This window comes from Pseudorca crassidens, chromosome 14 (genome assembly GCF_039906515.1).
Source record: "Pseudorca crassidens isolate mPseCra1 chromosome 14, mPseCra1.hap1, whole genome shotgun sequence".
Lineage (NCBI taxonomy): Eukaryota > Metazoa > Chordata > Mammalia > Artiodactyla > Delphinidae > Pseudorca > Pseudorca crassidens.
Window position 1 is genome coordinate 68,955,111 of NC_090309.1, and position 15,482 is coordinate 68,970,592.

Here is a 15,482-nt window from a genome sequence, read left to right on the forward strand (position 1 = left end):
GCAGGCGGACTCCCAACCACTGTGCCACCAGGGAAGCCCAAGTCAGAGTTTTTAAAGCCTTAGGAAGAAGGTTACATGGTGGTCATACTAATTCAGAATTGAAAATCAGCACTTTGCATAGGAGAGAATGAATTCATAAGTCTGAACATGCTTGTTTAAAACAAGTCCCTTGTTCATTGGTTAAGAGACTTTAGTGAAGTTCAGGAAGGGTCTGGTGTCCTGGGGTCACTTGAAATTCATGGTCATTGATCATTGTCAGCTGGTTAAAACCACTGTGATGAAATACAGTATTCAGCCATGAAATCTCCTGGGAAGTTACTGCTGGCAAGTGGAGAATGTTCCTTTTGTACAGCCCGGAAAATGAGGAGGATCTGGCAAAGAAGAGTAGAGAGGACCTTCCACCGAACTAGGAGGCAAGAACTATGGCAACCAAGGACCATGTGGTCACTGAGATGTTAAGAATCCAAGAAGCAGGGAGGATCGGCGAGGTCCAATGCTGCTGAGAGGTCTGGTAAGAGAAGGACCAAGACTCGTTCATTGTGTATGCAACTTGGGGTCTTTGATGACCTTGACCTGGAGTAGTGGAGACAATCCTGATTTAATTGAGTTTAAAAGAAAATGAGAGGGGATGGGCTTCCCTGGTGGCACAGTGGATAAGAATCTGCCTGCCAATGCTGGGGACACAGGTTCGATCCCTGGTCTGGGAAGATCCCACATGCCGCGGAGCAAATAATCCCGTGTGCCACAACTACTGAGCCCGTGCTCTAGAGCCTGTGAGCCACAACTACTGAGCCTGCGTGCCACACTACTGAAACCCACACGACTAGAGCCCGTGCTCTGCAACAAGAGAAGCCACCGCAATGAGAAGCACGCGCACCGCAATGAAGAGTAGTCCCCGCTCACTGCAACTAGAAAAAGCCTGCGCGCAGCAACGAAGACCCAATGCAGCCAAAAATAAATAAATAAAATAAAAAAGACATTAAGAGAAAAGAGAAAATGAGAGGAGAAAACTAGAGACAGAAGCATAGGCAAATCTTTTTAAGGTATTTAGCTGTGAAGGAGAGCAAGTAATTGGATGATGGCTGAAGAAGAGTGTGAAGGTCAAGGAAGTTTTTTCTTTTCTTTTTTTAAGATGGTGTATGTTTGCTGCAGATGAGATTGGCTTGGAAGAGGGGGAAATTGTTGATGCAGGAGAAAGGGCAGACTATTGCAACAGCTGATTTCTTGGGAAGTGATGAGATTAGCACCAAAGTGGAGAGGCTGCCACTGCTTAGGAATGTAGACAGCATATCTGTTACAACAGGACAGAAGGTAGCATATATAGGTACTGATACCTGTAAGTTGGTAGATTTGTTTCTCTTTTTTCAATGAAACAAGTTCACTAGCTGAGAAAGTAGAGGAGTGGGGGTGGAGGATTGGAAGCTTGAAGGTAAGAGAAACTTGGAAGGAGTGGGTCTAGAGAGAGGGAGGGTGAATTGAGCCCATTAGCAAATTCAGAAGGATTCCTGGGCAGTCCTGCCTGAGGGTCCTCTTGAGGTTTGTTGTGATTTTTAAGTGAGACTTGTCAGCATCTGGTGTACTCCCCCTCCCCTTTTGCTCCCCTCCTCTCCTACCACCACATTCAGCTGCTCAGGACAATTGTGAAGGACAGAAGAAGGAAGTGAGTTGCAGTTGTTTGCAAGGGAATTATTACAGTGGAATTATGATAGTGTTGAACACTGGAATCTAAGCTGAGGATGCAAGAGGGGTGGTGCACAGTGGAAAAAGCTGCGTCAAGAGGTTGGGGGTTTCATTCTGCCTAGACACCCTGTGGTGCCTGGAAAAGGGCTCAGGATATCATCTCCATCTCCCCCACCCCAAAGGAAAAACATAAAACTATCTTATCTGTAACCAATCGGTAATGCCCTCAGTCCAGAATATATTTCCTTACTTTTCTCCTCAGGTGGTCTTGGCCATCACTTGGGCACCTGGAAGCTCTTGCTCCTACTTTCCCCTCTCCTTTCCTTTCTGCCTCTCTCCCCGGGATTCCAAGATACACTCTACTTGAGCCAGCGGGTCTTAATTCACACCGTCACCCCATAAGTCTGTGATGGTGAGACCCATTTTACTCTGATCCTCACGTTCTCAGAGGGAAGCACCAAAGAGCCAAGTTTTTTTTGTTTTTTTGGTTTTTTTTTTTGCGGTACACGGGCCTCTCACTGTTGTGGCCTCTCTCGTTGCGGAGCACAGCCTCCAGACGCGCAGGCCCAGCAGCCATGGCTCACGGGCCCAGCCACTCCGCGGCATGTGGGATCTTCCCGGACCGGGGCCCGAACCCGTGTCCCCTGCATCGGCAGGCAGACTTTCAACTACTGCGCCACCAGAAAAGCCCTTTTTTTAAAAAATTTTGTTTTAATATTTATTTTATTTTATTTTATTTGGCTGCATCGGGTCTTAGTTGCAGCACACGGGATCTTTCCTTGTGGTGAGTGGGCTCTTCATTGCAGTGCATGGGCTTCTCTCTACTTATGGCACACAAGTGCAGTAGTTACGGCACGCAGACTTAGTTGCCCTGCGGCATGTGGGATCTTAGTTCCCTCACCAGGGATCGAACCAGCATCCCCTGCACTGCAAGACAGATTCTTAACCACTGGACCACCAGGGAAGTCCCTAAGAGCCAAGATTTTTTCTTGCTTAAATGGATTGCTTCTTATGGCATAGCTTTCCTCTATGCCGGAAACCCCCATTCCCACCAGGGCTGAGGATGGGGGGTAGGTGGTGGAGATGGAGTGTGAAGGGAGCAGAGAGCCTCTTCCCTGCACTTAAATGCAGTACTTTCTTTTTTCTCTTCTAAATGTATGCATATTCTATTAACTTTAATTAGAGCACATTTCTGTGTCAGTGCTTCTGATTTGGGCAAACAACCTCATTCATGCAGACTGCGTCTTTCTCGGTCCTCACCTTCTCAGGTGAGGAGGCTCATCCTCTTGGTTGACGCCTCCATTAGCTCGCCCAACCTGATCCGGCAAATCACTATCCACTTCCCTCTGAGGACCGTGTGAACCCAACCTACTAGCAGAAATTCTGGGAGTTCCCATAGGGGCGGGATGAAAATGCTTGCTTTCTCTTCAGTATTTAACTTTGAAGGTGCCCAAGTATTTATTGGCATTTTTGGATATAAAATGGTTTAAGCTTATGTCTTTAGGAATGACCCACAGTGATGCCCATGGCTCCTTGCTGGGCCATGACTCAGCCCTCAGAGCCCTTCCTTTTGAATGATTTCAGATATTTTTTTTCCCTGAATATATAACCTGGCCCTCATCCATATTAAAAGTCATCTGCCACTCTGTGCAAACCCACAGATTCATAAGTGCTTCCTGAAGTCTAGCCCCATCCACTTGGTGCTTCACATCCAGGAAGAAGTTAATACCATTCCCAAACTGTATGGCTAAGAAAAAATGACATCATTGTGAAACAGGGAAATGTTGCCTAGACTTGGTCTTCCTGTTGCTTCAGAATTGCTTAAAATTTGAACTATGCTGATGACGCAGACATAGAGATGCCGATTTTTAATCACATGGGGGTTATTGCAAGGAGTTGGTTGTCAGAGCCTTCTCACATCCCTCGCACTGTTGCCCCATTCTGGAGCATACTCTCATCTCTGACCTTAGCCATTGACTCGTGGGGATGCTGGAGGGCCCTGTACAGAACTGAGAAGCACCATGCAGTAGTTTGTGGGGGCCCATGAAGGGTGGTGGAAGGAGCATGGGCAATAGCATCAGGCCAATCTGGTCTGTTGCCTCTGGTCTCCTGCCTGGCCATGTGGCCACAGTTAGGGCATCCAAGCTCTCTCAGCCTCAGTTTCCCTGGGCTCAAAATAAGGCCCAATAATAGTATTGATACTTATTCACGAGTTTGTTTTAAGAAGTGAATGTAATCACACACTTAAAGCACTTAGCACAATGCCTGGTCCATGTGTGCTCAATTAATATTATTAATTCTTTAAAAGTCTAATAAACTCAAGCCTGCTCCTAAGTAGATGTGTGTGGTCTTGGACCTCACTTCTCTCAGCCCCATTGCCCATCTATAAAACAGAGTTGATGTGAGGGTGAAATGAGATGGCTGCTCTCTGAAACTTACTTACATAATTTCTGACCCCTTTCACTGCATTCCTCTAAGCCATTTTGGAGAAATGCTGCAAAAGATGTATCTGGGTACTAACCAATTCAATTCTTATCTCTTTAGATCAGATGTGTGAGAAAAGTCAAAAACTCTTTTCTACGTACTCAGAAGCCAGCACTTCAGGTCAAATCTTTGGAAGGCAGAAAGAAGAGTGTTTCTTTTAGGAAGGAGAACGTAGAATGCCCATTCTGTTCTAGTGGCAGGAACAAGTGGGCTTCACCCAAAGGCAGCACCTGTAGATAAAACAGTAGAGCGGTCTGGAAACAAAAGTCTGCTCTGGCCACTCAGGGCAGTTACTTCCTTAAAGTGTGTGAAGAGGGATTGATACTAAAAGAGGGTTGAAGGAGGGTCGCGTGCTGGAGGTGATGTGGAAGAATCTACAAAGCAAATAGGCTAAAAAAATGCTTCTGCTACTGTTGCTTCCTTTTATTCTTTCTCTTCTTCCTCCTCCTCCTCTTTGTGAAATCAGTCCAGGTGGTTTAACAATTACTGTCTGAGTAGCAAACCAGCCCACCCATGGTATAGCATGGCCTCCTGAGGCCAGGCAAAACTGGCTTCAGTTTCAGATTCCATCATTTGCCCCTCTGAGCCTCAGTTGTTGCATATGTGAAACAGGGATGGTAATGCTTATCTCAGAGAGTCACTGCGAAATTATGTGGGTTAAGAGCCCAGCATGGTGCCTCGCCCTTGGAAGCTACAGAAGAAATTCCCTTCCTTGCCTTCTCCCCACACTCAGTCTTGCTACGTGTCTATCTCCTAAACAGAACTGATTCTCAGACTGATTCTATTTTTTTAACAGAAAAAGCTTTGCCTGCCTTAAAACGTTAGCAAATAGTGATTGAGTTGGGGATTTCTGGGAAGAGCTGCATAAGAGCATGCAGCCTGTGTTCATTTGATTTGTAGATATATTATAATTACTTTTCATCCCACAAAACCCACTTGAGGTACTGTTAAGCAAAGGAATAATGCTGCTTTTGCTCCTTTTCTCTCAACCCTTCTTTCTCTCATGCAAATCAGAAACATTAATCCTTTGTGGCTCCCTGGACTCTTAGTTATGGGAAAACTCATCATCTAGCTTTTTTTTTTTCCTGAAAATAACACAATTGTCAAAACTCATAACTTCTGAGTGCAGTTTCAACACTCTCATTGATAAGGCAATAACCCAAGCAAACAACGTTAGATGAAATTACAAGTCGGAACATAAAGTAGAGTGGAGGCATTATTTAAATGAGATGAGTTAAAGTTCTCTGTAAAGTTGCACAAATTCTGATAAGCAGAATAGACTTTGGATAGAGCTATTAGGCCAAGCCATTAAGTAGCCTGGCTTCTAGTTCATCTCCCAGAGATCTTTGGCATGGCCTAGGTCACAAGATTCGGACTTCTTCTATCTGGCTGCCCTTGGTAGAAAATATGCAGTGAGGTCCTGAGGTCAATTCAACCTACTCGTGACTCAATCTTTTTTCCCCTCATTTTCCAACTGATGTCATGAAAGCCTTTTATGAATTTTCTTTTATAAGCAATATGAGTGACAGCTAAAAGACACATCCCAAGGGCAAAGATCGGTGTTCTCTTTGTCTTTCCAGGTTCCCGTCAGAGCTCCTTGGAGTCACCAGCAAACCTGCCTTCTCTTCCTCCTGATTCTTTTGCCTGGAATCTGACCTGGATAATGAAAGATTCCTTCCCTTTCCTGTCTCATCACAGCCGATATGGTAAGTATATTTTGATAGTTATTTGTGATGTACAGTCACCATCTCATAATTAAAGAAGTTGTGAGTTTCAGCTTGTGATGTATGGCTTGTCGGGGAGGAAGTCTTTCTGTACCCTTAGTCTCCATTGACACCCAATTTAAGACCGTTTCCCCCAGGACTGGCTTCTCCAGACTGACAGCTGCCTTATGTATCCTGGAGGAAGCCAAGGGCTTTGTTGCTGCCATATCTCATCCCCCCAGCCTTTATATATGTGGTATTCCTGACATCCCCTTACCAGTCATTAGATGAAATGCTTATTTGCATTTTGACTGTAGCTTTCTAGATACAGGGTTCTAACCCATGAGTGTTTCTAATAGTGATCTCTTGAAGAGAGGATTGTTATTATGAGGGTCTTCTGGGGCCCCTCAAGTGATTTCCTTATGTTTAGGTACCTCCTTAAAAGTACCCAGACGTGTTCCTAGGTATTATTTTCAGTTCATTTGATTCTGCAATAACCTCAGAGGTAAGGAGGCCAAGTCCCATTCCATTTTTAAAGGTGCAGAAATTGAGCATAATAAGATCATACAAAGTGGATTTTCTAACTACAAAAGCAGAATTCTTCCCTTCACTTTTTCTCCTAGGGAGCTACCTACGCAGACTGCTAGGGTGAGGCCATATTTACATGGTGTAGCATTCCTCATCTTCCGTGTTCATCCTAATAGCTCACAGGAGCTGGCCTCTGCAGAGGAAAGGGGTAGGTTTGGAGGAGAGCTGATGTATTTCAACTTGGACATTTTTTTCTTCTCTTGAACTCCTTTAGGGTGAACCCCATGAGGGCAGGCACAAATCTGTTTGCTCCCCACTTTATCCCATCACATAGAAGAAACTCAGAGGCTTGTGCATGATAAATGAATGCAGAGGTCTTCAGGGATGGAACTCACTCATCAGGCCTGATTCAACTAAGTATTTATGAACCTGGTATACACTGAGCTCTAGATTCCCTTCTGGGAATATTTACCTATTCCCGCCACTCAGTCTCTGCCCCTGGGCCTGAGCTTTTTAAAGTGCACCTAACAGACCTTCCACCTGCTAGTGTCCCTCTTTCGTAGAGCAGTGAGTCTTGGTTCATATTAATTGTACCTTCATTTCAAACTTAAAAAAATAAATGCATGAAAAACCCTAGGGCAGTTTAGAATTGTACTCTGCTGGGATGTTTCCTGCTATACTGCTAAGCCTCCCCGGTTGCAGGGGAAGATCAGTAGTTGTCAGGAGATTCCAGATAAGAATTACTTCTTGATTTTATTTAAGCCAGACACTGAGTATCATCTTAGGATAAGGGCAGGTGTTTATAAATAATTGAAATCTTGTCCTTTATACTGTTATTGCTTTGTAAAACCAGATTTGTGATAGAACCAGTCTTTGGATAACGTTTTTTGAATTTGCTCTCAAAGTCATTCAGTATCTATAAAACTTCTGTAAAATGTAGAATGTCCAAAACAGGCCGGTCTGCCTCCTGCATGACACAGAGGACATTGCATTTGTTCTCTCTGAAGCATCGAGAAAGAGATTTCAGGTTGAAAGGAGAAAACCACCAGAGCTTATTTAAACTGCTACATGCCCACTGCTTGGCTCTGATACACCTGTTTCCTCTCCCTGGGCCTCACCTATCTCATGTATAAAGTGAGGGTGGGGTGGCATGCTCCTTGGGCAAAGGAATAGATATGCAAGACTCCTAGGATTCCTTTCAAATGCTGCTTTTAGCCTAGAAGCCTCATGATTTCCCTTCTTGGCAGAGGAGGGAACCCAAACCATTGGTCAGGCCTTGCTGAAATGCTCAGTGAGGGTGCCACAGTCAGCACCATCATTGCTACCGAGTCACAGGGTGAGAATAGATGATTCTTGGTTGGTGGCTCCTTGACTGAGTGCAGTGGTAATCTCAGAGCCTTTTCATCTCTTCCTATATTTAATTCAGCTGAGACTCATTAAGGACCCACCTGTCCCCACCACCACCGGTGTGTGCCTGGTTCAGTGCCAAATGTTAGAGGTGATACAGAAACAAACATAAGTGAGACTTGCTCCTGCTCTCTCAGAGCTTATTGTCCAGAGAAACAATCCTGTAGGGAGCTCAGCCCGTTGCCACAAAGAGCACCTCTGGGGCACTGAGGTTGAAGACTAGTCCTGAGACACACAGCAGAGCAAACTGAGACTCCTGTTCTCTTAAAGATGTTTGCGGGGCTCAGCCCATATCTCTCTATGAACCAAAGAGGCCAGCAGGCTCACTGGTGGTAAATCCACACCTTTCAACTGCCGCAAAAGACATTTTAAGAAATGTTAACAACTTCATTAATTTTAAGACCTCAAACTTGGGCAGAGAAATTTGACTGGAAAATTGCCGCCTGAAGGGATAGTTCTTCAGACAGTGAGAAGTAACCAAGACTCAGCAAGTCGATGCAGGCCCTGAGTGGTGGAGCTTGGTGCCTGGCTGGCTGTCTTCACCTGCGTTCTGGGGTGGAGGTGGGCGGGGACGTCTGGAGGGGGAGGTAGGAGAGGGCGGCAAAGGTAGGCATCAACAACCCAACCACAGGCATCATGATAGACAGTGGCGGGCCATCCCTCTCAGGCAAGCTTGTCCAGTCCTGAATTGAGTATGGCTTTCTTTTCATGGGTGTTTTATGAGAAGAGATGAGGTGGAGAGAGACTAATAAGACTTACTCAACCCAGTCTGTAATTATCTGCTTGAGGAAAAAGTTTGACCTACCTTTTTGAAGTCTCCCCATATTTCTTCTAATTTACGTTGGGGCCTTTTATGTTGTGTAAAATATATTTTCTTCAATGGCATTTGGTATCAGATTCCAGCTCTTTCTTGTCTCTTGTCTTGAATGATGGGAGCCTGCTAATTTCATCATCAACAAGCAGAGCTGTACATTCTTCCCCCAAGGCTTTGAAGAAGCTGGGGGTGGGGGGGGTGGGGGACATCTAAAGAAAGAATTTGTTTCCTTTTATCATCCAGCTCTGATGCCTTAAGACTTATTTACAGGCTTGGCTAAAGGATTGGACTCCAACTCCCTACCCAGATAAAAACCTGTTTTATTTGGTAACTGCAGGTAGCTAAGAGATTGAGGCCACTGGGGGTTTTAATCACTTTGAGTTCTAGAGCCACAGAAGCAGATGATATCCTGCCCACCTTTAATTCATGTTTGCCTATTCTGGGTGTATGAAGAATCAGATCACCTTTTAAAGTAGAATAACCAAAGTTTCTACCCAGATGAGGCAGAGAAAGAGGATTTTCATTTATTGGAAAAAAAAAAGTTTGATACTTTGCAAAACTCTTCCATGCCCCCCTTTCTCACTTAAGCTTGTCATAAAATTGTGGTGAGTGAAAATTATTTTATATCCCACTTTTATAGAAATGTAAATTGAGGGCTGAAGACATTTATTAACCGTGCTCCCAAGTTATGGAGCTGGTGAGCATTAGAGAAGACTGAACCCAGATTTTCTGACTTCAAGTCTAGTGCTCTTTCTACCACATCAAAAAGTTAATTCAAAGATGAAGTCCCCACTCTATGGAGAGGGCACTCATTCCCTGGACAACCTGGTGTTTGGACTGAATGACCAATCTGATATCCAAGATGTGGGCAGCTGTAGGACCAAGGCTTGATGTCCCCAGATTGAGACTATCCCAGGTAGGCCAGGTAATTCACCTCTTCCTAGACATGGATGTAGGCCCCCCCAGGCACTATGGGCAGTCTTGCCTTCCCTGCCATAGACTCTGGTCCCTGCTATGGGTTCAATATACCCCTAGTGTCCATGAATGTGGCCTTATTTTAAAATAGGGTCTTTGTAGATGCAATAAGTTGAGTCCATACTGGATTAGAGTAGGCCCTAATCCAATGTAACTGATGTCCTTATAAGAAGAGAAAACAGAGATACAGACATGACACATAGGATGAACACCATGTAAAAATGGAGGCAGAGATTAGAATGACGCATCTTCAAGCCAAGGAATGCCAAGGATTGCCAGCAACCACCAAAAGCTAGGGAAAGGCCTGGGACAGATTCTCCTAGAGCCATCAGAGCATGGTCCTGTTAATGTCTTGATCTCAGACTTCTGGCCTCCAAAGCTGTGAGAGAATAAATTCCTGCTATTTGAAGCCACCCATTCTGTAGTGTTTTGTTATGACAGCCCTAGTAAACTAATGTAATCCTTCATCCCTCCAGTCCTCCAGTGTCCAGAGCACTGAATCCTGGAAAAGAAAGATTCCTCCTAAAATCTCAGCATCAGGGCACAACAAAGCCATTGTTGGACTTTAAATAAAAGTTCTATTAAAACTTTGTCTGCTTTCAAGCCCATTGGGACCCATCCAATTTAGGGACTGGTGCTTTTGGAAACAAAGAAAGATTAGACTTTTTAATTACTTCCCCTGCTGCTGCTACCACAACACCAGTCTTGTTAATGTATCAATTTCTCTGATTGAAAAGACTGGGTAAATTAAATCTCTCTCTCTCAAAAAAAAAAAAAAAAAAATCAACCTACAACAGAATCAAAAATGGAAAACAAATAAGTCCTCCAGCCCCCCGTGGGATTTGCTTCACAGCTCTGGCAGGAAGTCAGTTTGATCACATTTCTGAAATTACATATTTAATGTGGCTGGCCGTGATCTGCCATTCTGCCCTCAGAAGCCTGGTGTCAGTGAAAAGCAGCTCCACAAGGGAGCATCCCTTGTGGACCATTGTCAGGGCTGAAAGCTTTCTTACCAATTCCTCTGCCCTGATAGGCCAGGCCTTTTTGTGTTCTCTTCCCAGCCCTGCTCCACTGAGCTGGGAAGTCAAGTTCATTCCTAGCCCTCACCTCTGTCTTTTTATCCACAACATGGTAAGCACAAGGCTCTGCACGTATTCACCAAAAAGGCTGAGTCCCAAAGGGGACAGCAGTGCCAGCAGTCATACAAGACCGAGGGCAGGGAACACCTGTTACCCTGAGGACCAGTGACCTGCTGGGAACCAATGAACTCAGTCTGTGGAAATCAAGTGAAAAGCAGTTGGCTCAGGTGTTTCAAGGAGATACTTGTTTAAAATGCTCCACTGGATCACATTCCTTGCCTTTAAAATAAAGACATATAGACCCACTCAATAAATAACAACAATTTATCTCTATGTTAGTGGCAGACTGAGTGAGGAGAAACGGAAAGGAAACAAGTCAGATTAAAAGATAATAAAAGAATGATTAACTAACTGACACAAAAGCAAGAAAAACAAGTCAAAAGAGATCCATTTAAAATGACTGTCACAGACAGGGAAAGGAATTGACAAAAGGGAAAGAGAGAGATGAATGGGGGAACAGAGACAGAGACAGACCAACAGATAGACAATGTGGAAAGGATCACTCAGGGTTGTGTGGTCTCCTGGCCTTGTATTCTTTCTCCTATTAACATGGTCTCAGCTCTCACACCTGGGCAGGTGGCTCCCTAAAGCTTGCTCCAATCTTGAGCAACCTCCTCCTGAGGGTTGTTTCTGCATCCCTACCTATCTGCCTGCATCATTTCCCCCTTAGTGTCCCAGAGAATGGGATAATGTATATAAACATTCTTTGAGCACCAACTGTATGCCTGGCTCTGCTCTAGACATGGCCACGATAAGTACAAATAGTACAAGGAGCTCTTGAGGAAGAGGCAGACATGCCTGCTGTATGACAGGTGTAGTAACAGAGGCGTGGCCAAAGCTCCCTGAAACACAGGGAGGGAAAGACAGTTCTGCGGAGGACTTAGGAAGGCAGATGTTCTGGAGACAGAGACTGCTGAGCTGGGCCTTGGACCCCAGGCACCACTGAGATCAGTGAGAAGGGCTTTCCAGGCAGAGGGAATGCATGTGCAAAAGGGTGTCCAGGAACAGGTCAAGCCCAGTGACACAGGGTAAAGATGGTCTGGGAGAGATGAGCCTGGAGAAATAGTTAATTCTGGGTGTACTAAGGGTTTAGATATGATCTTACATGTGAAGCATAGGTTGGAAAAGGAAGGGCAGGAGGGGAACCTGGGAGAGATTCTGGCTATAAGGTGAGAATGACTTGGTTGCCCACGTGGGAGAGTCCAGCTTGAGTAATTGAATAGATGGAGATCCCATTATCAGAGTAGGGAGGAGGAGAAACATTTGGCAAGGAGAGATGGTGACCGCGACGTCTAGAGGGAGAGGAGAAGATGGTGAGATCTTTGTTGAACAAGTTACATTTGAAGTGCGTTCAGGACATGCAAGTGAAGAAGGCCAGTAGAGAGTTGTAAATCCATGCCTTGGCTTTGAGGAGAGAGGTGTGATAGAGAATTATTAGCATAGGCTATGGTTGAGGCTGTGATTGGAGGTTGAAGACCCAGAAGGGATACAGAAAGTTGCATTTAAGAGGTAAACAGAAGAAGAGGAGCATGACAAACAGAGATGAAGAAATAGGAAAGATAGGAGGAGAACCAGAAGGTGGAATAGCCACAGAAACCAAACGGGTAAAGAATTTTACATGTGGGAGTCACCAACAGTGTTGAAGCCACCCAACGAACAAGGACTGTGAGAAGGCCTTTCCTCACTCTGGTAAATACCCTTTCTGTTTTACATACCTCCTCCTTCCCCCATGTTTCCTTCTTTCTCATTCCATTTTGTCCACAGTTAATTTGTTTTTCCTTCCCTTGAACCTGTCTCCCTAGATTCTACCTGCTCTAGCTTGCAAGGCCCAGCTCAGTCCCTGCTTCTATCTCAGAGCTTTTCCTGAGTACCCAGGCTGCCCTGAGTCTCTTTTGCCTTGGAATTTTTCTTATGGAAAAAGTTGATGGAATTTTTTTGTAACACTAGGGTGGTATCATCCCCCTCTTGAAATCTGAGAACATTCTGACTGTTTCCCGAACATCCCAAATTCTCCAAGAATCCCACTGTGACACCAACTCCACAAAACCCTGGACTCCCCAGATGTTTCTTATGACTCAAGTTACTTTCCTAGTTTGTATTTCATCCTTTTTATGGCCCAAGTGTAAACTAGGTCATATAATAAAGCAATCATGGATGAGTCTAATTTATCCAACCCAAGGTAGAGAAGATGATAAATGTCACTTTTATCTATCTATCTATCTATCTAATCTACCATCTATCTATTGTATATCCACTCATCCAGTGGGTGTCTACAGTTTGCCAAGCTCTTTGCTCCTGCCCCTCATAGAGATTCTAGCCTAGTTCACTTTTATCATAGGCCTAAGATGGTCCTAAATGTCCATCTGAATGGTGCTGCTTAAATACTTGTATGATTGTTTTGTATATATGTGCAATACCCCTGGGTCTGATGGACCATCAAACCTAATAGGAAGGTTTACTTGGGAAATAAGGCTTTTAAGCCTGTGGCATTTGTCAAGACTTCTAGAAATGTATGCCCAAATGAGGACATTTTACCGTATGTAAATTTCAAAATAAATAATCAAACATTAAAAAAAAAATAAAAAAATCCTTATTCATTCTTTAAAAAAAAGAGATAGTCTGCCTGTTATATTTAGTAGAACTTTTTGGAAACCATATAGTGAGCATTCACACCCCACAGCTGGTGACCAAATTAACCCCAAATTAGAACAACCTGCAAGGTTGTAGCCCTCACTGTTCCCATTTTTCTCACTAAGGAAGGTTATATAATGTCTTTCCACAGCACTTTGCATGTCTGATGTCACACTTTTCTTCATATCTTAGTTATGTGTGGCCCTGAATCATCATGATTCCTAGACCGTAAGCTCTTAGAGGTCAAGTAATCTGCATCTTGTTTCCTTTGCATCCCCAGTACTTACGCCAGTATTTTGTACTTGGTTGGATTCTTAGTAAACATACACTGGATGAAATTGCAACATTTGCTGAACAATCCAGGGGCAAACTAGGAGTATACTCGAGTCTCTCAATTCCCAATCTGGAGCTTTTCTGCCCCTGAGGATCTCTATTTTAGTAAAAGGTATGGATGTTCCCATAAACGCTCTTATTCCTAAAGTCATATTAATTGGTTTCAGAAAAGACGTGTGTAAGGGGAGAACAGTTCCTGGCCTGGGCATATTTTCATTTAGAAGTCAAAGCTGTGTCTTTAACTACTTTGGGCAGGTTGTTTTTGTTTGTTTGTTTGTTTGTTTTCCCCTCAATCTAAAAAAGCATATTTAGCAGACATGAGTGAGCTGGGAAATTTTTGTTTTGACAGCTTTGGGACATCTGAGACATTGTATACAGAGCATTTCTAACCAGTCTAGAAAGACGTGTGTCCAAAACATATGCGGGAAAATGACTGATCAAGAGTGAGAAAAATGAGAGAAAATCCTCTTAAAATGAAATGTTTTGTCAAGAACAATCTCAGGTGCAAAACTTCATGTCAGAAGAACCCTCAGATTAACAAGACTTTAACCCGCCCATTTGAGTAGATGCCTAGAAGAATTTGGTCTGTGAGAAATTCATGGAGATTGTGAGCTGTCAGGGCCCACAGCAGTCTGGTCAAACAGCCTCATCTTACAGCTGAGGAAACGAGGCGCAGAGAGGTCAGTGATCTGCCCAGGGCTAGTGGCAGAGCTGAGATTCACACTCAGGCTGCCTGCTTGGCAGAGCCCCATCTAACCCTCCACAGTAGACGCGTGGGTGATGGCTCATATTTCCTCAGTACTTGGGCTGCAGAGAATTTCCTCACATGTTACTTCCGAGCATTGCTTTACTCATATCATCACTTTAATTCCTTCGATCTCTGTCAGCTCAGCGGGTTCATGCTGCCCTAAGGGTTGCATCAGTGTAGGGTCCGTACCATCCCGGTGTGGGTAAAGTCACATCCAGGCTCAGGCTACTTGCCTCACCATCACCTGGAGAGCTTCTTAAAAACAAGATTCTGGGGCCTGGAGACTGTAGGATTAGGTTTGGGAACCACACGTCTTTCATTCACCTCCTAGTTGCCTATTTGAATCTCCTCTGTGACATCCAAGCAAGACATATCCCAGCCTCTGTTTGAACAGTGGGGAAGAAACTCAAGTTGGGATTGAGTTGTGGAATTCATTGCCAGCTCTGATTCTTATGAGTGTTATTACCTTCAGTGACTCAAGCCACTCTCTTTGATTCTGATTGTCATCTGAAAAATGGGAATGGGCATGATTCCTAATTGACGGCATTACTGTCAGGACTGACTATAAGGACAGAGTTCCATGTGCTGGAGCACAGGTGCCTCACTAATGCTCTCTGAAGAGGAATCAGACCCACTCCAGTGAGAAGCCAATAGCCTGCATTTTGGTGGCATGGCTCTATTTGCTAGAAAATATTTCCTTAACTTTCTTAAAGTCCCTAACTTTGTCCTCTGGAACCTGAAAGCACTTTACCTTTAACCATGATACTTTCTGAGCTGGAATTTAATGCTATGCAGTCCAGCTTCAAAATTCATACAACTACATAAAAATAAGCAATACTAGTTACCCACCTCCCTGGAATAACCTCATTCCTTCCTCTATTCTTAACAAACTTCCTAGCTAAACCTCTATAATCTGTCAAAATCCTTCCATCCTTCAAGATGCAGCCCAAAAGTTGCCTCCTCCCTGAGCCTGTGATCCTTCAGGCAGAAGGTCTCTCTTGTTCTGTGTCCTCCTGGCTTCACCAGGTCTGCTTACCATG

General features: G+C 44.2%; 1 protein-coding gene across 1 annotated transcript in view; it reads left to right on the forward strand.

Moving 5' to 3' along the window:
• Positions 1-15,482, forward strand: part of LOC137205550 (ALK tyrosine kinase receptor-like) — a 541,956-nt gene that overhangs the window by 210,986 nt on the left and 315,488 nt on the right. The window contains exon 2 of the mRNA XM_067703862.1: positions 5,745-5,870. Within this exon, the coding sequence (XP_067559963.1) occupies positions 5,745-5,870 (126 nt within the window). The remainder of the gene's footprint in view (positions 1-5,744; positions 5,871-15,482) is intronic.